At 31.2% G+C, this 24,060-nt stretch overlaps 3 protein-coding genes, 1 non-coding gene and 1 pseudogene across 4 annotated transcripts; 3 read left to right on the top strand and 2 right to left on the bottom strand.

Moving 5' to 3' along the window:
- Nucleotides 1–567: 567 nt before the first annotated feature.
- LOC124819660 (putative NAD(P)H dehydrogenase (quinone) FQR1-like 2) lies at nucleotides 568–2,333 on the top strand. Its single transcript, XM_047291216.2, has 2 exons — nucleotides 568–1,438; nucleotides 1,829–2,333. Exons 1-2 carry the CDS (start codon nucleotides 882–884, stop codon nucleotides 2,052–2,054), a joined length of 783 nt encoding a protein of 260 aa, XP_047147172.1. The 5' UTR covers nucleotides 568–881; the 3' UTR covers nucleotides 2,055–2,333.
- Nucleotides 2,334–4,878: 2,545 nt separating this feature from the next.
- DGL1 (dolichyl-diphosphooligosaccharide-protein glycosyltransferase 48kDa subunit family protein) lies at nucleotides 4,879–9,326 on the top strand. The gene is made up of 13 exons (XM_047322299.2): nucleotides 4,879–5,191; nucleotides 5,368–5,504; nucleotides 6,091–6,216; nucleotides 6,434–6,487; nucleotides 6,588–6,701; nucleotides 7,064–7,119; nucleotides 7,214–7,255; nucleotides 7,489–7,564; nucleotides 7,687–7,758; nucleotides 7,859–7,984; nucleotides 8,073–8,177; nucleotides 8,587–8,670; nucleotides 9,054–9,326. Exons 1-13 carry the CDS (start codon nucleotides 4,930–4,932, stop codon nucleotides 9,099–9,101), a joined length of 1,302 nt encoding a protein of 433 aa, XP_047178255.1. The 5' UTR covers nucleotides 4,879–4,929; the 3' UTR covers nucleotides 9,102–9,326.
- A 1,808-nt stretch (nucleotides 9,327–11,134) lies between these two features.
- LOC148201812 (small nucleolar RNA snoR83) lies at nucleotides 11,135–11,271 on the bottom strand. The gene has a single exon (XR_015785385.1). It is a non-coding gene; the product is annotated as a small nucleolar RNA snoR83 (small nucleolar RNA).
- A 1,832-nt stretch (nucleotides 11,272–13,103) lies between these two features.
- On the bottom strand, nucleotides 13,104–13,615 carry LOC148201811 (putative lipid-transfer protein DIR1 pseudogene; annotated as a pseudogene).
- Nucleotides 13,616–20,585: 6,970 nt separating this feature from the next.
- On the top strand, nucleotides 20,586–22,647 carry LOC124820317 (UPF0496 protein At4g34320-like). Its single transcript, XM_047291983.2, has 2 exons — nucleotides 20,586–21,071; nucleotides 21,288–22,647. The coding sequence occupies exon 2, from the start codon at nucleotides 21,308–21,310 to the stop codon at nucleotides 22,427–22,429; it is 1,122 nt and encodes a 373-aa protein (XP_047147939.1). The 5' UTR covers nucleotides 20,586–21,071; nucleotides 21,288–21,307; the 3' UTR covers nucleotides 22,430–22,647.
- The last annotated feature ends 1,413 nt before the right edge of the window (nucleotides 22,648–24,060 follow it).

The raw sequence follows: 24,060 nt of genomic DNA, 5'->3' as shown, positions 1-24,060 counted from the left end.
TGATGTTTGAAAAAAGAAGTCTTTGTTGACTTAAAATTTGAAAGCTTGTGCACTTGCATTTGTGCAAGGAATAATCCCAACTCCGAGTTAGGTAGAACTTACTAACAATTGCTTAAAAATAATGGCTTGTTACACATCATTGAGGAAACTAATATATTATTTTCATAGAAATTAATTGCTATCTGTCAAGGAAAAGAATAATCAGAGTTTCAGTTTCTACCTCCCGACCACTAAAAAAGAAATATTATCCTTTAAGAAATAGCACTTTGAAACTGTCAATGAAAAGGAAGTTTTCATTTACTAATATGTTCTTAGAGACTCCAACTAACTTCTTGTGAGTCCACACTTATCATTTGATTCTTTTCCATTTTGTCTAATTAGGCTGCTATAGTTTTATTAAGATTCCACACTGCACTCTTTCACCAACAAATAAATCAGAAAAAACAATGTGTTTAAGCTATTTTTATGAAATGTTGTAATTATTTGGTAAATTAAATATACCCTTTTACAATTACTTGAAGAGTGATTATTGACTTAATAATTCAAGAAGTAGCATGCCAGCCAATAGCCAATTTATAATTCATCTTATTTTAATAATTAAAGCAGTTCGTAGGTAAAGTCAAATCCAATCTTCTTCACGTTACACGTTTTCTCTCTTCCTTTTTCTGCTCTTTTCTTTTTGTTTTGTTATTGCAGTTTAGGCAGACTTATGATGCAAAGTTAACCAACATTTTATTCCATTCTATCTGTTTCCTTCTTCTTCTTCTTCTTCCAATATCTGTCTCTGTATCTTGTTTGGCAAGTAAGACAAGAGTAGCCTTATACTTTAGAATCTTCATCAACGAATATATCTGACAGTATTCTCACAGACTTGAATTTCAATGGGGAAAGGAGGTGGTTGCTTTCCAAGCAAGACAAAGGCACCGGTTTCTGTATCAGAAAGAGATCCAGTTAGTGTTGAAAGTCCAATCCCAGCAAATGATCTAATTTCCACAAACCAAGAGGGGGCAGCAACAGCAACAGCACCTGCAACAGCACCAGCAACAGCAACAGTGAAAAAGCTGAAAGTTTTCATTGTGTTCTACTCTACTTATGGTCATGTGGAGTCATTGGCAAGGTCCTTGAAGAAAGGGGTTGATTCAATTGAAGGAGTTGAAGGGGTGTTGTACCGTGTGGTGGAGACGCTTCCTGAGGAGGTCTTGCAACTCATGAAGGCACCTGAGAAGGATGACTCGGTGCCACTCATATCTGCTGAAAACTTGGTGGAGGCTGATGGCTTGCTGTTTGGATTTCCAACAAGGTATGGAAGCATGGCAGCACAGATGAAGGCGTTTTTCGATTCAACAGGTCAGTTGTGGAGAGAGCAGAAGCTGGCAGGGGTCCCTGCTGGCTTCTTTGTCAGCACTGGCACACAGGGTGGAGGTCAAGAAACCACCGCGTAAGAAAAAAAAAACCTTTATTTCAGCCTTGATTGATGCATGTTACAAATAGTCAATATCAACTAGAAAATATAAATTACATTATATGGTATAAATCTCAGTTTAGAAGCTAGTTTTGTGAGATTTAATTAAATTTAAAATACCTGGCATAAAAGCTGGTTTTGAACTACTTTGAATTTAGAAAACCTTGTTTGAAAATGTTCAATATCCTGTTAGAGACAATTGAGCGAATAAGTTGTGTGCAATACCATATGCACTGTTGTGTAGTGTGAACCAATGAAACATAGCAATTATAGTTATGTAGTACTGTTGGTATTTTAATGGTAAACATCATGATTGGGAGACAGACGAACAATGATTAAGATTGCTTTTCATGACTATTATTATAGATGGACAGCAATCACACAGTTAGTCCACCATGGAATGCTCTATGTTCCTATTGGTTATACCTTTGGTGCTGGAATGTTCGAAATGGACTCAATCAGAGGTGGGTCACCATATGGAGCTGGAGTTTTTGCTGGCGATGGCTCAAGGCAAGCTAGTCAAACAGAACATGCCCTTGCCGAGTATCAAGGAAAACACATGGCCACAGTGGTCAAGAAGTTAAGCCACTGAACTTGGCTTTTCAAATTCTCATTCAGTCTTCAGGGATTTTCAATTGTTGTGTTTATTATTTCTACAAGATTAATCATCACAAGACAAAAGTTAAGAACAACATAGTTTCTGTTGTTTTTAACACATTGTCTGATATTCATGAATTGTACACATTGTAAACTTCATGTTCGTCATTCTGTTATGTTTCATACATTTATAATTGAGGTATTCTTGGTGGGGATTCAGAAATTGTCAATGTTTTTTTTTTTCAGAAATAGATGTTTTAACGAATCGCAGAAAGTGCTCCCATTATTTCTTGAAGAATGGAGGAATAGGATGTGACATTCAAAATCTATGTCAGAGTCCAAATTTCTAAGTTAGATAAAAGTAGAAATTAAAATATTATATAAAAATGAAAGATTATTGTCTTGAAGTTTTAGGCAAGAAATAATATTAATTTCTTATATGGTTAAACCTGTATGTCTTCTTGATAAATCTTCTTCTCGATAAATTAAAAAAAAAAGTTTCTGATCAGTTTTCTTGAAAAAATTAAGGTTTTTTGATAATTTTTATTGATTTTAATGTTTCAAAGTATTGTTAATATATTAAATTCAGTATAATTTAAAGTCTCAGTATAATTTAAAGTCCCACTCAATAAGCAAGAGATCAATCTTATAAAGATTGCTAAATATTAGAGAGAGTATATATTTTTTTTTCTAAAAAAAACAAAAATGTATGTTTTTTTATCATTTGGAAGCAGAAATCCATTTTTGTTTAATCCGCAAAATTTTAAAAATAATTTTTTTTTACCACTTCTACTTATTCTGAAATGAAAATTATATAATTAGGAAAAATAATTCTAAAATAAATGAGAAGTGGATCCAAATTTACAAGGGAATCCTTCTTATTCTAGTAATTTTTAGAACTACTTTTTTTTTCATAATGATAGCTTTCTCATTTTTCAACTGGAAAGATGACATACCAGGTAAATTATATTATTACCCGTCTAAACTGTCGACACCTGTCTAAAAAGAGGGGCTTTTTAGTCTTTTAGTTCCTATCTAAATATTTGACACACGTTCGATTTGACACTGTGCTTCTTTTTTTTTGGCGCCAAAAGTGTAGATGGCTGTTTCCCTCGACCACGTGTATATGGAATGCTTATAAACAGATACATATATTATAGGGTTAAATATGTTTTTAGTCCCTAAACTATTGGTCGTTTCTGGTTTTCGTCCCTCTTTCAAAATAAGGTATAATTTGATCTCATTCTTTTCGAAACTTTGGTTTTAGTCCTCGAAAACTAACACAGTTAAAAATGTGCTGACGTGGCTAACGGTAGACTGACACAATTTTTTTTTTGTCAGAGTTTATCAACTTTTCTTCCTCTCTCTCTCTCCCTCGTCTCTTCCTTTCCTTAATTACACAGTATCCGCCCACATTTTCCAGTGGTGGCATAGGCGGAAGTGGTGGCAAAAGCTTCTTGTTGTCATCATTCTCCTCTGGCTTTTCAGCAATTGAATTTGAATCACCTGAAAACAGTTGCTTCGGTTAGAATAGTTGCAGATCCCTGAAGAAATAATAAAATTCACGTTTAGCACCAAAGAGTACAGAGATAGTAGGCAATGAAAGCTTAACAGTTATGGTGGTAATAACATCTTTGAGCTCAACTTCACAACATATCCACAACCTCCTAACCTTAAATACTCCAAGAATCATATAAAAAAATGTAGCTTACAGTGACAAAGGTAAAATGTTTTGATAATTTTTTTTATAACTTTTAATTAATTTTTTTCTTGCAGTAAATAAATATAAGTATTTTTATTCAATAATATACGTTAGGCATACTTTATTCATATATATATATATATATATATAGATTACTACTTAAATTAAAATATATATTGGCCAAAGCCATTTGTTTATGTTAGTTTAAAATTAAAAAAAATTACAATATTTGATTTAACAATATTTTTAAGATTTTATTAAACTAAACAAATATATATTCTTTTATTATGAAATATATATTTTTATTATACTAATGTCATTTTCTGAAATATGTTTTGGTATTTTAAAAACTGAAGTCCAAAGAAAACCAATCTGAAACCATACAATATTCTGGGTGGAAGATGGATCCAAGAGAGAGAAGGGGAGAAAAGGTGAGAAACACTTGAAAAAAAAGTCGTGTGTCAGTCTACCGTTAGCCATGTCAGCACATTTTTAACGGTGTTAGTTTTCGAGGACTAAAACCAAAGTTTCGAAAAGAATGAGGACCAAATTGTACCTTATTTTGAAAGAGGGACGAAAACCAGAAACGACCAATAGTTTAGGGACTAAAAACATATTTAACCCTATATTATATTTAAGTAAATAACTATAAGTTCCTACTAAGAAACATTTATAATTATTTACTTAAATATAATAATTATTCCATTATTTTTTGTTAAAAAAAATAAAGAAATTAAAAAACAACTACAAACTTTACTCAACAAAAAGATAACTACATCTTAAAATTATAATGATTTGATGTAACAATATTTCGTATATATACAATAATACAATACAATGGAAAAACTTAATCTAACACAGTACATTCTGGGTAGTTTCTTCCTATAATCTATATAAATAAATTTAAATTGTACAATTATTTTTTGCACAATAAAAAAGGACAAAATTAAAAGTTTTCTTTATATGGGAGTGCAGGAAAAAACTTATGGGGGTGGAGGCAGAATTGGGCTGTAGCGGCCCGAGTCCATTAACTATGGGGAAAATTATAATTTTGATTAATTGAGGGGCTGAAAAGGTAATTTGTGAAAGATGACGGTAGAAGAAGAGGACTGTGAGAAAGTCTGATTGACTCGCAGTGGAGAGAGGTGTGGCAGTGTTGTTGGTAGCAATGTCGAAGCTCATCTTCATCTTCTTCGCTTTCATTCCTCTTCTTTGCACTTCCTTCACCCCAGAGCGGCCCTCAGATCGGCGCGTCCTCGTTTTGCTCGATGACTTCGCCGTCAAATCCTCACACTCTCTCTTCTTCAACTCCCTCAAATCTCGAGGCTTCGATCTCCATTTCCATCTTGCTGATGACCCCAAAATTGCGCTTCAGAGATACGGCCAGTATCTCTACGATGCCCTAATTCTCTTTTCCCCCACCGTTGAACGTGAGTTTTCCATTCCCCACCCCTCGTTGCCTGATTTTTCCTTTTTTTCTGAACGTTTTTGAGATCTTGATTTGTGTTGCCATTTTGCTAGTGGGTCTCGAGGATGTGCGGGTTTTTTCTTGTCTGTGTTTCGAAGTCTTTATGTTTAGCTAGCTGAAACGAAGGTGTTTTAATAGGTTTTGGAGGATCCATTGATGCTGCAGCAATTTTGGATTTTGTTGATTCGGGTCATGATTTGATTGTTGCTGCTGATAGCAATGCTTCTGATTTAATCAGGGAAATCGCCACCGAGTGTGGAGTGGACTTCGATGAGGTGCTTGCGATCTTATTAGCTGAATTGATTTTGTGTAGATGGTTTTTCTTCCTGTAAGGGTGTCGTGTTCCAGTACTACGGTCCTGTAATTTGCTTAGTTGTTGTTATTTTTGTGTTTTCAACTCAAACGATAAGGAAGGGAATCCAAAATGAAATTAAGTAGAAATTTTCTGAGTTTGAAGCCTGGAGGAACCTATAGAAATGCGTAGGAGAATAATAGGTTTTCTAAAGATTTTTTGCCTGCAACCTTCTTACAATCCATTAACATATATGCCAAACTACACCCACACAAACATAACGGTTTCTGACAGAATAACAAAATTACAAACATAATGAAATAGGAGAAAAGAGAAAAATTACAATGCATTAATTGATGGGCAAACCATCGCAACCATGAGGGCGCATAATCGTTATCTTAGGCCTCTGATCCTCAGTAAGATCAGTAGCCCCACTCCCCGCCCATGTACCTTGACCAATTGAGCGTGATTTGCTACTAGTGGTGCTGTAATTTCCTTAGGTGTTATTTGTATGTTATGTTAGCGCATTCAACTTTCAAGCCCTACAGTTTGCTAGTATTTTTTTCTAGGATCTGGCTGCCATGGTTGTGGATCATTCAGGATATGCCGTATCTGCTACTGAAGGGGATCATACGTTGATTGCTAGTGATGATTTTATCAAGTCTGACGTGATATTGGGAAGCAAAAAGATTGAGGCAAGTGATTTGTTAAATTTGTTAAGAACTGTGTTTTGCGCACTGAGTGTTTGAAGCACGTATACTTGCACTATTGTTTGAGGTCATAAAGTTTATGTTTTTTATTCCTTTGCCGTTTTTGCCCTTTTTCTAAATGGGGTGAGGTTTGTATGTTAGCGGCAAATGCTTCTTGCACATTGCAGTGTTCTTTTCTGAATTTTCTCACTACGTATGACAGGCTCCAGTACTTTTCCAAGGGATTGGGCATTCACTAAATCCTACCAATAGGCTGGTAATATTTATTTATCACAGTTCACATGTTGGCATTAGCCATATTGCATTTATAAGTTTACATTTTGTTTGGTTACACTTTTTCTTGTGTTTCAATCCAGGTGTTGAAAGCTCTCTCTGCATCTCCTTCAGCCTTTTCTGCTAACCCAAAATCTAAACTGACAAGTCCTCCATCACTCACTGGATCTTCGATCTCTTTAGTTTCAGTTATACAGGTATATTATTTCATCCTCCACTTTTATTGCTTGTGTGTGTTATTTACTTCCCTCATTTGTTCATTTTTGGTTGTCTTTTAACATACCCTACCTCTTATGGATTTGAAATACACAAGCAAGGCCTGATTCTTGATGTTATTTTCATTCTTTTAATTGCTATTACCCTTTTGGTAGTACAATTTACAGTAGTTATAAATAAAAAGGTAGTTTCAAAATATCCGTTGTTAAGTTTACAGAATACAATAACCGATTTCATTTAATGTGCTAAAAACATTTTGCTGTTCATTGCATGTTTTTGTGGACTTTGATTGGGAACCTTTGCAGTAATTCCTCACGTACTCTCCTCTTTTTCTTTTTGGTAGGCAAGAAATAATGCCCGGATATTGGTATCTGGCTCATTGAGCATGTTCAGCAACCGGTAGGGAAGCTGACTAGTCTATCAGGGTTGTTTTGTACTTACTAATATGTAAGATCCGAAGCTCATTTTACTGTAAACTGGAATTTTTCTGCAGATTTTTCAGGTCAGGTGTGCAGAAGGCTGGGAGTCCAACCAAGTGAGTAAAGAATTAAGCCTTTTCTTACTCTCTGTTTTCTGTCAATTTTTCACTGCTTTATTAGCTGCCTTCTCTCTTAATATTATCAATATATGATTTCTATCAGCGATATTGCACAATTCTTGCCCTATGCCCAACATACTGTGGACTGTCTTTCCCACCTAAAATTTGATTTTAGTGAAATATTTTCTGCAAAGAAATACTTGCTAACTCTTTTTTTTTTTGAATAACAGACATGAAAAGTCAGGTAATGAGCAGTTCTTTACTGAACTTAGCAAATGGGTTTTCCATGAAAGAGGTCACCTCAAGGTAAGAAAAAAGATCTGGAAGACAATTTTATTGTCATTGTTCATTTATTGGATATTTGACATCTCATTTAGCATCATTACTACTAATTAATATGTTTACGCTTCATGTTTTGATATATATAGGCATTGCAGTTGCAACATCACAAAGTTGGGGAAGCTAGTGAACCAGCCATCTATAGGATCAATGATGATTTGGTGATCAAAATGTTCCAAATTTGATATATTGTTCGTCACGTTTTCTCTAATCATTACATTTATTTCTGTTGTCACTCATTTGTCCAATCTTGTTGTAAAGGAATTCTCTGTTGAAATTTTCGAGTGGTCTGGGACATCTTGGGAGCCTTACGTAGCTGATGATGTTCAAGTGCAATTTTACATGATGAGCCCCTATGTCTTGAAGACTTTATCAACTAATGGGAAGGTGCTTTTAAATTTCCTAATGGCCATACTCATATTTTTCTCTAATAAACCCTTATGTAAAGTTCACTGGATTGTCTGATCTCTTTCAGGGCCGTTATTTCACATCATTTAAGGTTCCAGATGTCTATGGTGTTTTCCAATTTAAAGTTGAGTACGAAAAACTAGGATATACAAGCTTATCTCTATCAAAGCAGGTAATTGCTGGTGCTCTAAATTATTTTTTTGTATTTCTAAGTGCCATTTTACCAAAACCCCCCTTTTCTTCATCATATAGATTCACTTGTGTTTTACATCTTTGCATGCATCCGTATATAAAAACTTTACAAACACAGTAACACCTGCACCGTTGTGTTTAAGAATATCTCTTTCTGATGACTATCTCTATCTCTTTAAAGTTGACTTTATGGTACGTAGTTTTTCCAAGCGTATACAGTTCAAGCAGTTGTATTTCAGAATTAATTGCCAAATTAGAGTTCCTTCCAACTAATTAGCTTGAATGCTAATCTTTGGCATCAGTTGTGAAACTTCTTCGTGGGAGTAAATACATTGTAATAAAGAGTCTTGTAAACAGTATTTATAAAGAATGTTGAATTTTCCATGTAGATTCCTGTTCGCCCCTTCAGACACAATGAATATGAAAGATTTATACCAGCAGCTTATCCCTATTACGGAGCAGCATTTTCGATGGTAAGGATCTCTCTCCCATTATTTCATTCTCGTTGGATTAAGTTAATCTACAAATTGGGACATGATCTCTGTACACGATTTGGAAAAATAGTTCAACCAAGCAGCTAACTTGAAGCTTGTGTGGTAACTGAGGTGGTTCGGAGTTCTAAACCGCCTAATATTTCCCTTCAAAATAGAAATGGGAGAGTTCACCTTTTTCTTCTAATGACTGAACTGCTTTAAACAGTTTTGACGAAATATTGTTGGCCCTTCTGTTAATGTCCCTGTTTTCCTTGCATGGAGGTTCTGTAATTTTCAGTTGTGAAGTTGGTATTGTGTCTATGTATGTTCTGTTCTATCTCTAAATGGCTTTTGGGTAATGTAACCTTTTGATTGTGATGCAGATGGCAGGTTTCTTCATCTTCACTGCCGTTCATCTATACAACAAGTAGATGTGAACCTTTGCTTGAAGATACACTTTAGTCTGTAGTACGGACCTATTTTGAGTTCGAAAATTTTGATTAGGCATATAAACATATGGTTTCTAATTTATGATAGATGCGTTACTTTCTTAAATCCTCTTAGTTGGCCTTGCATTCTAACATCATAATACTATTTTTATTTTACAGTAAGCATCATTTGTGATATTTAACTGTAAAGATCTGCCCATTCGTCTAGCCGTCTTTTTTATGAGATCTAAGAATTAGCTTTAAAATAATCATTTACACTGTTTGAAAGGATGATATAACCAAGTTAAATTTATGGATTTTGACATTGGTTTATGTTTGGAGTAATCAACACCACTGGCTAGTGAAGGAGGCAATATGAGTTATCATGGTTATCAAACTAGCGAGTCAAGTTGAACCGTCTTACTTTACGTTCTCACACTCATCTCTCAAATTAATTTGGGAGTAAACTTGTTTGTTTTTTAGGAGACTTGTTAAATTTGTCATGAATTTAATGAACTCGACTAAATTTGTGATGTAATAAACTAGTTGTTGAGTCATATGACTTTTCTTCAAATCTAAAAAAAAAAGATTATAATTTCCTTATGTGAAATTAGCTTGACGTTCTTTTCCATTGTCACTGCGATTAGGGTTCCAAGTTTTCTGCAATTGTCACTCTTACGACTGTTGCAATGTTGCGATCTTCCTGTGTTGGTGTTGTGTTATTGTCATGCTCATGTTGTTCTGCTATGGATAAGAGTAAAGTTTGGTGAGAGATGAAACTTAGGGTTTCCTTTAGTCTGTTGAGTTTATGGGCCTTGATTCAACATAGTTTTGTTGTTTTATATAATAAAGTGTGATAGTAGCACTAAGAAAACAATATGAATTTAAAAGTTAAATTTGATCTTTTCTGTGACTAATATTTCTTTGGTCACTTTTCTTCATGTTTTAAAGATTTGAGAGATGTTATTAATAACTAATTAAAAGTATGTTAAAAGGTGTTGCCAACATTCTTCTCTTGTAATTGAAAGAATTGTAGGTTAAAATATCTTTCCAAATTTAAAAGAAGAAATTTGTATTTTCTGTTCATGTCCGTTTGTGGTTTATTTTTTTAGGATGTTTTGAAGGAACAAAGAAATATTTTTTGTTCTAATAAATAGTTATGTTATTATTTCTTATTTATTATGTAATAAATGAATGAGTAAAATATCTCAAAAATATTACACATAAGGGTATGTAATAAGAAAAAAATTATTATATATGTATTTCAAAATTTAAAAAAAAAGAATATAAAGAAATATTTTTTTCCCAGTGAAGAAAACTAAAACAGCACGAACTAATAAAATTCAAATTCAAATTACAGTATAAAATTCAAATTCTGTCACACAGTTGTATTTATTTATATACTAAAGTAACTATTACTATCTTTTACCCTGATAGAATTTATTTATTATAATTGATTAAAACAAGATAAATTTTAAAGATAAATTGGAAACAACTTTCCATAAACTCACTATTCATATACATTTTTTTTTCAATTATAAAAGAAACTTTTATAAGATGCCTATTTTATTACTATCCTTTTTTTCTCTTAATCACATTATAAATGTTATATTGTTATTAATAAATTTACAAATTATTAATAAGAAATGCTTATTTAATTTTTCAAAACATTATTATGTATTTCTTGAATAAATGATTAAGAAATAAAGTTCACAAGTCCATCAGCTCCAACTCAAACTATATCTTATCGAAAAAGAAGAATTTTATAGCTAAACAAAAAGTGTACTGAAAATAGTATAGTGTTGGTAAACAAAAACTTTATGCAGAAACTAAAAACAAAAAAGAATCTGTCATTTGATCCTATGCACATATTCAAATAAAATCATCGCCAATTTCTGAAACAGACAGAGCAACGAGCAAAAATGCAATTTGGTAAACCAGTTCAAAAACTCTGAAATGGTGTATGAAAAAGTTGAAGAAAAATTTGGAATTGAAATGATGAATAATGGTATTTGAATGTGAATGATTTCAGTGGAAAGTGTATGGTAAAGTTACTAGTAAACGCCTTGATGTAAGAATCAGAAATAGGCATTTATCAGCGAAACTTCCAGGATTTGATTTCGGCCTCCCATGAATCAGAATAAGCACTTCACACTGAAAGCTTATCTGGGATTATGAAGGCCTATGCCAGATATAAAACCAAATCAGAATCTCAAACAACAATGTAAAGGAAAACGAAACGCTGCTACAGAGTTTTAGGAGCGAAAAAGAAAGATACATTAGGGTTTGTCTGCAACTTAGGCTTCTATCATAGACATATATAGAGTTGCCAAGCTGAGCTCATTATCGTTGGGCCCAAGAAAGCAAAAGCACAGAGGAAACCCGGCCCAAAGTATTTGTTTTATTAAGAGAAAAGAAAAGAAAAATAACATTATAGTTATTTTTTCATGTTTTAAAAAATAAAGAAAACGAAAGGATTTTTTTTAAATGATTCTTTTATTTATTTAATTATGTATTTAATTCCAAATAATTACTAAATATTACTTTTTTTTCTAAAACTTTTCAAATAATTTTTAGTTTCAAAAGCGCTATTTAAATTATTTTATTTAAATGCTAAAATAAAAAATAAATAAATTAAAAGAATCATCAAAGGATTTTTTTAAAATAATTATTGAATTGAACATAAAATTTGATAATTTGTTAGATCTAAAAAAATATATTCAAATCCTAATTTAAATTATATTTTTTTCTCTTTTCTTTCCTTTTATATTTATTTAAATGGCTATTATTGTATTTCAGTATTTGGAACCTTCTAGTATTCCCACGTTTTCACCCAACTTGTGATATTTTTTAAGTGAAACTCTAAGCCCAATTGTTAGACAAATTACTATGTATCTTCCAAATTACTAGGTATATGTGTCACATTATATAATAAATTATTTTAAAACATGTATAGGATTTGGGTACAAATGTACTTTATCATAATTAGTTTTAAAAGCAGTGTTCAACTAAATGTTAAAATAAATAATTAAAAAATCAATAAATATAACTATTTATAATGGTCGTTCATAAAATAAATGTATATCACGTGACATATACAATAAATATAAACATGTATTTACTTTTCCATTATTTTTTATTTTCTTTCCATTTTTCATTGTTTTTTTTATATCAATTATTTATGCCAAGTTATTTGAACATCTTATTATACTGAAAAATGATTCTCCCAATTATGTTTGCAACATAAATTATTTTTCGTGTAATCTTTTGTAAACCAATATAATAAGTTATAACTTACTATTTCAATTATTTATAATCGGCCCAAAAAGTTTGCATAAATAGTAAGCAGAACTTATTTTATGAATTATTTAGTAATCAACCAAAAAAGTTAAGTGAATTTAGTGATAGAACCGATAAGAAAAACCTTATTTAACAAGTATAGAGATTTTATTCGATTGAGAGATCTGAGAGTTGAGACACTAATTTTATGTTTTTTGTTTAATTATTTTATGCAACTGACTTGTCCAATAAGGTACTTTTATGGTCACTTGTTGATTGTTGTACACGGTCGGGAATGTTTTCAACTGAATCCTTTTCATTCCTTTATTTAACAGTGTCATAATATTGTCTAGCATGTATTTTTCAACAACTTTAACTAATAATTTTGTTTTGTTTATTTTGGTTATAGGTCGAGTATTTTCAAACGGTTGGTTTATTGAAGAAGAGGTTCATCGGAGATATAAATATTGACATGTATCTTTATCCAAAAACATAAAACAATAAATTAATGGGTCTTTCAGATCAACTTTTTTATTTTTATCTAAGATTATAACTATAATGTATTTCCAACCATCCTTAACGAGTCCGTATAATAAATTTTTGTATACTATTTTTATGGTCTGTTTTTGTTGTATTGTTAATATAAGTATGTGGTTGAAGTTATTTGGCATAAAAAAACGAAAAGCTCTTGGAAAGAAAACGACAAAGTACATTAACAAGAACAAACCAAAATAAGATAAGATGTACACAGAAAGTAGGAACTAGTAGTGAAAGAAGCAAATGGCATCATTACAACAACATGAACAGCAAACAAACATAAGATTAGAAAGCATAAAAAAGATAATTAAAGAGCAGATAAGAAATGGTCTAGCAGTGGAAGGACTCGACAACCTTGCACTTAACAGGGAGTTGCATGCATTTGTTGGGATCAACGCCATAGAGAGAGAGCAATCCCGAATCCTTGTAGCGACAGAAGCACTGAAGATTTGCCTTTGCAATGGCTGAGCAACAATCAGAGTTTGGATCGACAGGGTTGTCCCCACTCACACTCGCCATGCATGCCTTCAACCCATCTTTCGGCATGTGGCAAAACGATTGCGCATTCACTTCGATCATCACCATGCCCAACACCATCGTCACCACAATCAAAACCTTCTTCTTCCATGCCTCCATCACTCTCGATATGCTATTTAACTTCTCTGCTCAATCTCATTCACATTCACTCTCATTGCAAGTCTCAGAGTTATTATATAGAGAGAGTATACAAGTCCGTGACAAAGTGCGTGCTGGCTGATTCGCAATACCATGGGAGTATATGGGGCCACCTATCACGGGCATGCAAGTGTTTGTTTCTTGCTTTCATGGAATAACTCCATGTTCGCAGTATTCTAGGTGGTTTTTGCTTTTTTAATGTACAGTTTCAATATGATATTTTAACAATTTTTTTTAACAATATTTTAACAATAAATGATATGTCACTATTTTATTGACCATTTGAAACAGACTAATTACACACTACCACATAAATAATTGTTAAAAAATTGTCAAAAAAAATTATTAAAAAGACATTTTCCTAATATTAATAAGTAACATAGTCACATGTCAAGTTCCATGGGAGAAGAAGCTTCACAATGGACAGTAAAGGACAAAGCGTATTCCTAAATATTATCTCCAACGTTAGTGAAAGTTTTGCATCCACAGATAAATAAAATATAAACTCTGTCTAACACAATAGATCTATAAAATTAAATTAAATTTAAAATTTATTTCTTAATATTATATCAAAATTATATTTCGATTATTATTCCATATATATATATATATATATATATACATATACATTCGTGTTAGAAATAATATAAAAATAGTCAAACTTTATTCGTAGTGGAACATAAATATATAAATATAATTTAATTTAATTTCCATAATGGACTCTACCTTTTATATTACGTTATCCCTTTCCTTGTAAGGATTATAGTGAGTTTTCCTCCAAACAAAAACATAAATGAAGAAAAGATAATTTATCCGTAAATAATCAAGAGATCAACAATATCAAGTAATAAGATAATTTCAAAACTACATTAATAATAAATAAATAAATAAAGATAATAGATGGAATGTAATTTAAATTGACCAACCAACCTTATAATTAACCTTATAATTAACTCAACGAAATGATCCACGTGTTTGGAATGTGAGTGCCTAACTTACATTATTTTTTGAGGTAGTATGGTTTTGATAATTAGAGTGATTATTGCTTTGCTTTCCATAAATAATAATGATGAATGGATCAGTTCATTCCGTTACACTACCAAAGCGAAACGTCACGAGTTTAGATTGACGTGACCACTTATATAACACATGCAATTATGACAACTATCAACATCCATAATCATATCAGTTAATTTAAAATATTCCAACATGTAATATTTAATTATCTCCAAATTTATCAGATAATCTTAATGGATTACGGACCCTCGTACTATGACCCATTCTTCAAATCCTTACTTATACTTCCCCGTTCTTCCGTAATTGAAATTAGTTAGCTCTAATTATGCAAGTGCAATCACAACGATTTAAATGCGTAACATGCAAAAAATGTCCAAAACAAATAATCATGTATAGCTTTTATTCCGTGTTATTTTATAATGATTTTCTATTGTAAAAAAATTGCACAGGTAGATATGCGAATGAGTGTAGTATTTGTATTCAAATATCTTATAGCAAATCAGATAATAGATTTACGAGATTATCCTCTCACATTGAGATGAGGAGATTTGTAGGTGAGAAATAATAATTTTTTATAATATTATTCTTAATTTTTTTTCATTTGTAGTGAAAGAGACTTTAATTAAAATCGGTTTTAGAATTGATTTTGAAAATTGAAAAATTAATTATGCGGATCAATTTCATTAATATATATATATGTATAATTATTATTATTAATATATTTTATTTTATTCTATCATACATCAATTTTTTCACAAATTTCATCATTTCATTTTTAAATTTTTTAAAAAAAAATACAAAAACTTTATTTTTAAATTCATCCATTCATTTTTTTTTCAAATCTATGTTCACAAGAAATCACACTTTTAATATTGGTAGATATTAGATTAATTATGTGGCAAAAATGAAGACTAAGAATTAGTTAAAACAAAAGGGAAAGTCCGAAACGAAAAGAAGAAGAGCATTGGATTAGATAAATTGGGTGAATTAATGGATGACCATCTCCATCGACTTCATGTGCATTGTTTAATATATTATGTTTCTTGGTCATTGGGATTTATTATTTGATGAAAATAAGGTTGGAAAATGTAAGAAGGTGGCAAGTGAGGGGAGATGATAGAAAAGAATATAAAGTTATGAAGAAAATGCGTTGCTTCAAAGCATTTAGATTAAGATGTATAGTTTTAGATCCCTTACACATATTTTTCTATGTTTTAAGGCCACATACAAAGCATCTAGTGCATATTTCAAAACATAGGGTCATAGTCAGCAAATAGAATTAGTAAAGTCAGCAACATACCATCCAGTTCAATCAGTTTCAACTCGTGGAAAGTGAAAACCAATGAATTGGCAACACGTTTCACAAGAACGACGAGGTCTCAGATTTCATGTTTACGTTAAAAAACACCCAGTTGGTCGGAGCACGCGGATATGCCTTGCCACACGACGATGTTATCCATGATCATCTTGTCATTATAGCTTGGTTGGAAGTTGTTGATTAGAAATAAAATTAATTTAAAATATATATATATATATATATATATATATATATATATATATATATATATATATATATATCATATAAAATTTATGTTATAAGTCAATTTTATAATATTGAATTAAGTTTAAAGTTTATTTTTTAATATAATATTAAAGTTAAGTTAAAAATGAGATTTATATTTATTGGACATATATAATATTATTTAATTCGTTATAGAGTCATTATCAAAGTTAATTCTACATTGATTAAAGGAAAGACAAATTTAAATTATATAAATATAAATTTTATTTTATAAATTGATTTTGTGTTATTAGATTAAACTTATTCAATTTCTAAGCTTTATTGTTAACTCACAAACAAAATTATATAGTTCAATGGATACATCGGATTATTCTTCAATTCACCAACCTTGATCAAGAAAGAAATTATATTTGATAAGTTCAGTGATAGCGGTAGATTGTGAATATCTTATAATTATCTTACAAAAATTAATTAAGTTTGGATCAGTTTGATTTTGGAACCAAAATATGTATTCGATTTGTGTTTTGTAAACTGTTAAATTAATACATACAATAATAATGATGATGAAGAAAATAATATTTTAGTGATGATAATCAAGGTGATTAGTTGAAGCAAATTATTTTAAATTATCAAATCACTTTTCTATTAGGATAAAGATTACGTATGAATTTTATTTTATTGAATGAATATCTAATACTTAACACTTTCTGACAGAGAAAGTGAAAGGAACGTGGTGGATATATAATAACAATGGTATGTGTTTGTATTCGAATTGGTTTTCTGTTTTAGGTGAAAACAATAATTTCTCCCATCATGTTTTTGCTTGGAAAAGTACATAATTGAAAATATGATGTCGTAAATAAGAATAGAAAAATAGAAAAAAAAATACTATTATCTGTTCAATGTTTTGTGTATTATCACAACTAATTATTGCGTTTATTATCAGTAAATTCGTGTGGAGAAAAAAAAACATTATTGGAATTTTATTATGTAAAGACGAATGCAGAAATGGTGTTATGTTTTTGCGGGCGCTACGTAAAGTGGTAACGTTTTTGGAGGAACTCATAGGTTGGTTTATATATGTGTATACTCTTCTACAACTACAACTTTAAAGCTATGTTCATAATTATAGTATTTTTGTTTTCTAGTTAATGCAAAATTATTCAAATTTCTTCCACAAGCCCTAGGAAATCATGTTTACAAGACTTACAAGTATAATCAATTAATTCTGCCAAATATCAAACTAAATGAACTTTTTTTTAATCTCATACACACTTATTAGCCACCTTATATAATTAAATGCTTATAAAATATTTGTAGTTCGGAACTCCATTAAAACTTTTACAAAACTGGTTAGAAATAACTCACTTTAGTTGAAAAAAAAAGTAACCGGAATATTTAAAAAAAAAATTATAACAAGATAGAAGTTAATATTTTTTTAAAAATAAATAAATAAAAACTACTTCAAATAGCGTTAAAAGTTATCATGAAAAATTGTTAAACAGTTCTAGTCAGATTAAACAAGCTTCTTAAATAATAAAAATAAGTTAAAAACTAACCAAATAACCTGATAATAATATTATATCTAAATTTATTTCCCATTTTTTTCATATTTCAACGTAAATGGAAGTAACGCTGTTTTAACTAAACTTATCCTATAATCTTAAAAAAAAAGTAAACAATAATAAGTACGAAATAATACGAAATAAAAATAATAGAAATATTGTGAAAATTATTTGATGAAAATGTCGTCATTCTGGATAATTAAATTTGATGAACGCTTTCATTCTAATTATCTCTTAAACAGGCAGAGAGTAATATATTCTATTATTTTAAATTATCAATGTCTACCATTTTTCACTATATTTTCTCATCGTATTATATATGTTGCGTATCATATTTATTTGGATGTTTCTTTAAATAATATATATCTAGATGTGATATTTAGAAACTTATAAATTATAAGACTTAAGTAAAAAGAGGATTTTTTTTGTTTATCTTTTCTCCTTTTTATTTTTCTGGCGATGTAGAGATGTCCAATAATAATTTCCCCTACATTTTTTTCCTTTTAAACATTTATACACAATTTTATTTTCTTGGATAGTGTTTGGATTGGAAAATGAATGTAAGGGAGAGTGAATGGATGTGTTTTAGGAGATGAAGAGGGGATTGTGGTATTGTTTTGATTAAGAGATTTGAAGGATTGATGGAGAGATTTGAAGGAAAAATTGTAAGAGTTTGTGAATGATATGATGAGTGTGATAAATTTAAAAAATAATAATTGATAAAAATAAATTTAAAAATTTACCCTTGTTTAAAAATTTGATATAAATTTAAATTTAAGTAGCGAGAATTATATTAAAATGAAATTGAAATCATATTGATAAAAAATTAAAATTGCAAAAATAAAATTAAAATTTTTAAAAGGAATTTATAGAAATAAATTTTAAATATATTTTCTTACATAATTTATATATTATTATTTAAATTATTGTTACCTAAAAATATATTAAATTTGACATAGTAAATAAAAACTGTTTACATAACTGTAAATTGAGATAAGTTTTAAACACAAAATATAATTCATTAATAAAAATCCAAGAAATTAAACTTAACAAATGTAAAAAGTTATTTAATACAAGATATCAATTCAATCTTCCAAAATTTGCAATATTGGATAGGTGTTGTTGAATTATTGTTCATAACCAATGACAAATTGGAAAGGCTATTATGTATGTCATCAATTTTGTCCATAATTTGCATAAACTTGTCATCTTCATTATAGATTTCATCTCGTTGTATTACTTGTTATTGAATTTGGACTTGTGGTCCAATGTCAACAACATCTTCTGCAATATTTGGAACGTCATTATCATCATCATCACCTGTCCTTCCATGTTGCTAAATGTCATCGACATTAACAACGTCCAATTTGGACAATGTTTTTGTACCAAAGTAGTGATTTCGATCCAATCCAATGTGACTTTCATAACTCAGTATAGAAAAGACATGATGTTCTTTCATTTTACATGTGTTGCATTTCATAACTCAATTTGTGTAAAATACTTCAACGAGTCTAGCATAGTAAATGAGACTATGAAACTGCACAAAAAAATGTTAAACCTTGAAACAATAGAGGTTGTATGAAATCCAACATCGATTTGTCAATGAACCATGACACTATGATTTTAGGTGACAATACATTTTGTACAAAGAAGTGGACATTATATTTTTTCATCTGGGTTGAGAATGTGAACCACTTTTTCTACTGTAGTCGATCTACGTATTGTTGTTGTTTAGGTAAGTCATCAACAAAAATTGCATGTAACTTTTTCTTACATATTTTACCACTTTTTATCTTTTACTTGAAAAAGACGAAGTCATATCTCATAATAAATTATTTGTGTTATAGTAGATATAAGAAATGGTATCAAGTCATTAAACGTGTAATTCATTCATAAAATCATTACAACATCCTAATCATTACATAAAAGTAAAATAATACATACTAAAGGCCAATAAAACATTTCAATTTAGTTACCCACAAAATATGAGTTATAACGTATCATATCAAAGATAAGTCAAATCTCAAACCATAACCATAGAATATTACATATAACTAATTGTTAGAAAAACTAATTTAAAGAATCACCACCCAAACTACCACTATCTTCTGTCATTATCTTATACAACTTATTTCAACATACGAGGGGGACATTCCCATAAGTCATTTAACACATAAATGAGTTTGAAAAACGATCACATTGATGGCGTTTTATTTCAACCATTTACCCCTCATTTTTTGTTAAAGGTTGTGATGTACAAAAGAATCTCCTTGTTCAGCAGGAAATCTTACTATTCATACCACGAGAGTCATCTCTTCACGTACGTTAGACAATATAGTTTCAAATAAAATACAAAGTTATTTTTATCTTTGAATGCATCCTTCGTAATACATCTTACCAGAAAATCTCTTCCAATACGTACGGATGGATAAAAGTCATCTCCTACAACTCTTCTAAATCACACTCCAAACAAAAGTATTACTTAATCATAGAACACGTACATAAATAGTAAATCTACAACAAACAAAGTGGTTTATTCCTATCAATAAAAAACACATGAAAAAATAAAATAAAATATTAATAAAGGGTGTGTATGTTTTTGTGTGACTTTTCCTTTCTAAATGAAATATGGAGAAAAAAGGTTGGAGTCCAACTATATTTAACGCCCAATAAATTTTTACACATATTTTATATCTATTATTATTTTTGTATATACCAAAGATAACTTTTGTAATAATTAAAATACTCTGTAAGTGGTGCTTGTAAAGTGGTGCTGTAAGAAACTTTTTCCTTAAACTAATTTGAGCAGAGAAATTTGGGCGCCCCCACCGCGTTTTGAGACAGCCATTGGGACTTGTTGAGCAAACAACCTTAGTCGGTTGTTCAGTAAATGTGTGGTGTTAAGGTGAAGCTAGCTCTTCTGGTTCTCGAGCTTCGTTAAGTTGCTTCTGACGCCTTCTCTCGTCGCCAACTTGGTTGCTTTGCGCGTTAAAATTGTGCACTCTGTGGTGTAAACGGGAAGAAGGGGGACACAGAACAATAAGGGTCCAGTTTCAAGAGAGAGAAGAAGGGCCATTTCGTTGCTTGCAGCGTTTTCCATCTTTTAACACCTCATTTTCCTCATGCGTGCAAGCCATTCTATAATTTCAACCCACCCACATTTCTTGGTTCTTAATCGCTTTAATTGCCTTTAAGATTCTGCATACCCTCCTCCATCTCAACTTCATTGCTTCATCCTCTTCCTTTCCTCTCTCCCCACACACAACACAAAAATCAAAAACCAACCTTTTGCTCCTTCGCCTTTCATTGTCCTTGTCCCGGATTCCTTTTCTTCAATCGTTTTCAAAGGCCTCAACTTTTTTCTATATCTCCATTTGGGTCTGTTTCAATTTTCTTATTCACTTTTTATAGTCTTTTTGGAGTGACTGGAATGATATTTATGTTTCTGATGGCAGTTCTTTTAAATCATATTTCTTTTCTGTGAAATCTGGACCGAAAATAGTAAATTTGGTTATCATTCTCTTGATTGCTTGGGTAAGGAATTAATCGCACATGATTCTGACTTCTGAGTTCTGGCTTATTTTTGGTTATTAGATCATTTGAATTATAGCGGAATGGGGAGTCACATGAGCAAGAAGATGCCTGAAACTTCTACTGTTGGCCTCGGCACCGAATTGTTGCACTACAAAACTGAGCTGAGTTCTTATGAGGCTGCTTGCAAGCTTGATTCTGATTTGCAGTTCTTTGACATCACACTTCAAGCTAGAACAAATGAGGTTATCAATACTCTTGCTGCTGGTGTTGAAGTTCGTTCCCTTTCATTTGAGTCTCTAAAACAAGTCACAGAGTGCCTTCTGGAGATGAACCAGGAAATTGTGAAGGTAATCTTGGACTGCAAGAAAGACATATGGAAAAGTCAAGAACTGTTTGAACTGGTTGAGGAATACTTTGAGAACAGTCTGCAAACTTTGGACTTCTGCACTGCATTGGAAAAGTGTCTCAAACGTTCTCGTGACAGTCAGCTGCTAATCCTTGTGGCTCTTCAACAGTTTGAGGAGGAAACAGGATTGGGTGACAACCGGTACGTGAGGACATTGCAAGAATTTAAGAATTTCAAGGCAGCTGGTGACCCTTTCACTGAAGAATTCTTCCAGATATTTCAATCTGTTTACAAGCACCACATACTCATGTTTGAGAAGTTGCAACTCAGGAAGAACAAGCTTGATAAGAAGCTCAAATACATCAAGTCTTGGAGGAAGGTTTCCAGTATGATCTTTGTGGCTACTTTTGCTGCAGTCTTGATCTGCTCCGTTGTTGCAGCAGCTATAGCAGCACCACCTGTTGCAGCTGCAATAGCTGCAGCTACATCGATCCCGATAGGATCAATGGGAAAGTGGATGGACTCCCTCTGGAAGAACTATGAAAATGCATTGAAGGGGCAGAAGGAAGTGATTGGCTCAATGCAGGCTGGAACCTATGTTGCTATAAAGGACTTGGACAGCATTAGGGTTCTCATTGACAGGCTAGAAATTGAGATTGAATCTCTATTGCGTAATGTGAATTTTGCCATTGAAGAAGGAGCTGTGAAAGTTGCAATAGAAGAAATCAAAAAAAAGCTTGGAGTGTTCATGAAGAATGTTGAAGACTTGGGAGTTCAAGCTGATATGTGCAGCCGTGACATTAGGAGGGCAAGGACAGTGGTCCTGCAGAGGATCATAAAGCATCCCCACAACTAAAGACAGTCTCGTGTCATGTCTAATCTGCCAGTAGAAACTCTTAGAGGAGAATACACCTTCTCCTATAATAAATTTTCTAGATTCATAGGTTCATATTAAAGGAATAATTACCTGGCATATTTGATATGCCTCATTCTTGCATCTATTCTTTAATTCATGTCATAATAGTGCACTAATGTACATATTTATTCTTTGCTCATTTTATGACTTGATTTGGATCTTTGCTGAAATGTGAAACTAAATTGCCAGTCTTTATATATATATATATATATATATATATATATATATATATATATATATATATATATATATATATATATATATCTCGAAATACATTCTCAAATCAATTCAACAACCGAGTTGATAATGCAATCAACGTTGAGCTGCAAACAAACAAATACTTGCATGCTAAGTTTGACGTGAGATTGACCGAACCTGTGATAATTTTCTTTCAGAGAGCTTGTTCTTGGAATAATCTCCCAAACGGTATCTTTTCATTATCACTGTGATATACTTGTTTTCTTTTTGTCCTTTACTTAAGGTAATCTTGCTAGAGTATGGTAAGAACGCCATGTTTACAGTTTTTAAGAACAATAAACTCTCTTCCCAAATATTTAGCACAATTATATATATCTTAGAATTGCGAGTTAAATCGAAACTTGTGTTAGTCTATTCATGCATTACGTGATGCATGGATTCTTGTTACATGCAATATATAATTAAGTTGATGTAAAAACGTCTTTATGTATTTATTTTTTTCAAATGCACTTTCACTCTGAAAAAAAAATATAACTGGTTGTTTACCATTGTAAAATTTATTCTTTGACCTTTTTTTATTAACATTTATTGTCTTACCTTTTTTTCTGTGAATGATGAATTCCCTCAGGGATAAGTCCTAAAATATTTAGCAAATAATATACAATTATACATATCTTCTTAAATGGGAAAAAAAGTTATTATATATTTTTCAAGATAATGGGACCCCCCTAATTTATAACAATATGTCTTATAAAGATCGGTTGAGTTTCTCCTTAAAGGGAATAATTATTGCCAAATGCGAGTAAACTTTGCCCCGAAGGAACTCTTGGAACGTGATTTTGGGGCGGTATCTTATAAGTTATAACTTCCTTTAATTCTCCTTCGTAAAAATAATATACTAAGTTGGAACTAACACGGAAGTGCTGATTGATAAATGTTAAAGGTGATAGAGCATAAGGATTACAGAAACTGAAAATGGCTACCAAATTTGGTTTGCATCGTTTTTTATTTTTTAATTTGTTGCGTTTCACTTTGTTACTTTAATATAAGAAAATGGTGGTTTCCACTAACTTTATCCGAAATTCCCTTAAATAGTTCTTAACGTTAGGCCAATGACGTTGCAAATGTTCAACGTCGTCAGCTTTGGAGATGGAGCTTTCGTATGTACAACTCAAGTTGAAATCAACGTAAGATGTGAAAAACAATTAATGTTTACCTGTGTTTTTGAAGCACATGCACCTTTTTATGGGCACCCAAAGAAGGAGAAGGCACAAGCACTCATTTTGATGTCATAACATTTATCAAAACTGTACCTTTGCTTGCTTAGTATAGTTACTACTTTTACTTCTCATACTTGTAACTGCACAACCACT

The sequence above is a fragment of the Vigna umbellata genome, chromosome 3, assembly GCF_029865625.1.
Source record: "Vigna umbellata cultivar VRB3 chromosome 3, Vumbellata_1.0, whole genome shotgun sequence".
In the NCBI taxonomy this organism is placed as follows: domain Eukaryota; kingdom Viridiplantae; phylum Streptophyta; class Magnoliopsida; order Fabales; family Fabaceae; genus Vigna; species Vigna umbellata.
This window is presented reverse-complemented; position numbering and strand designations above follow the sequence as displayed.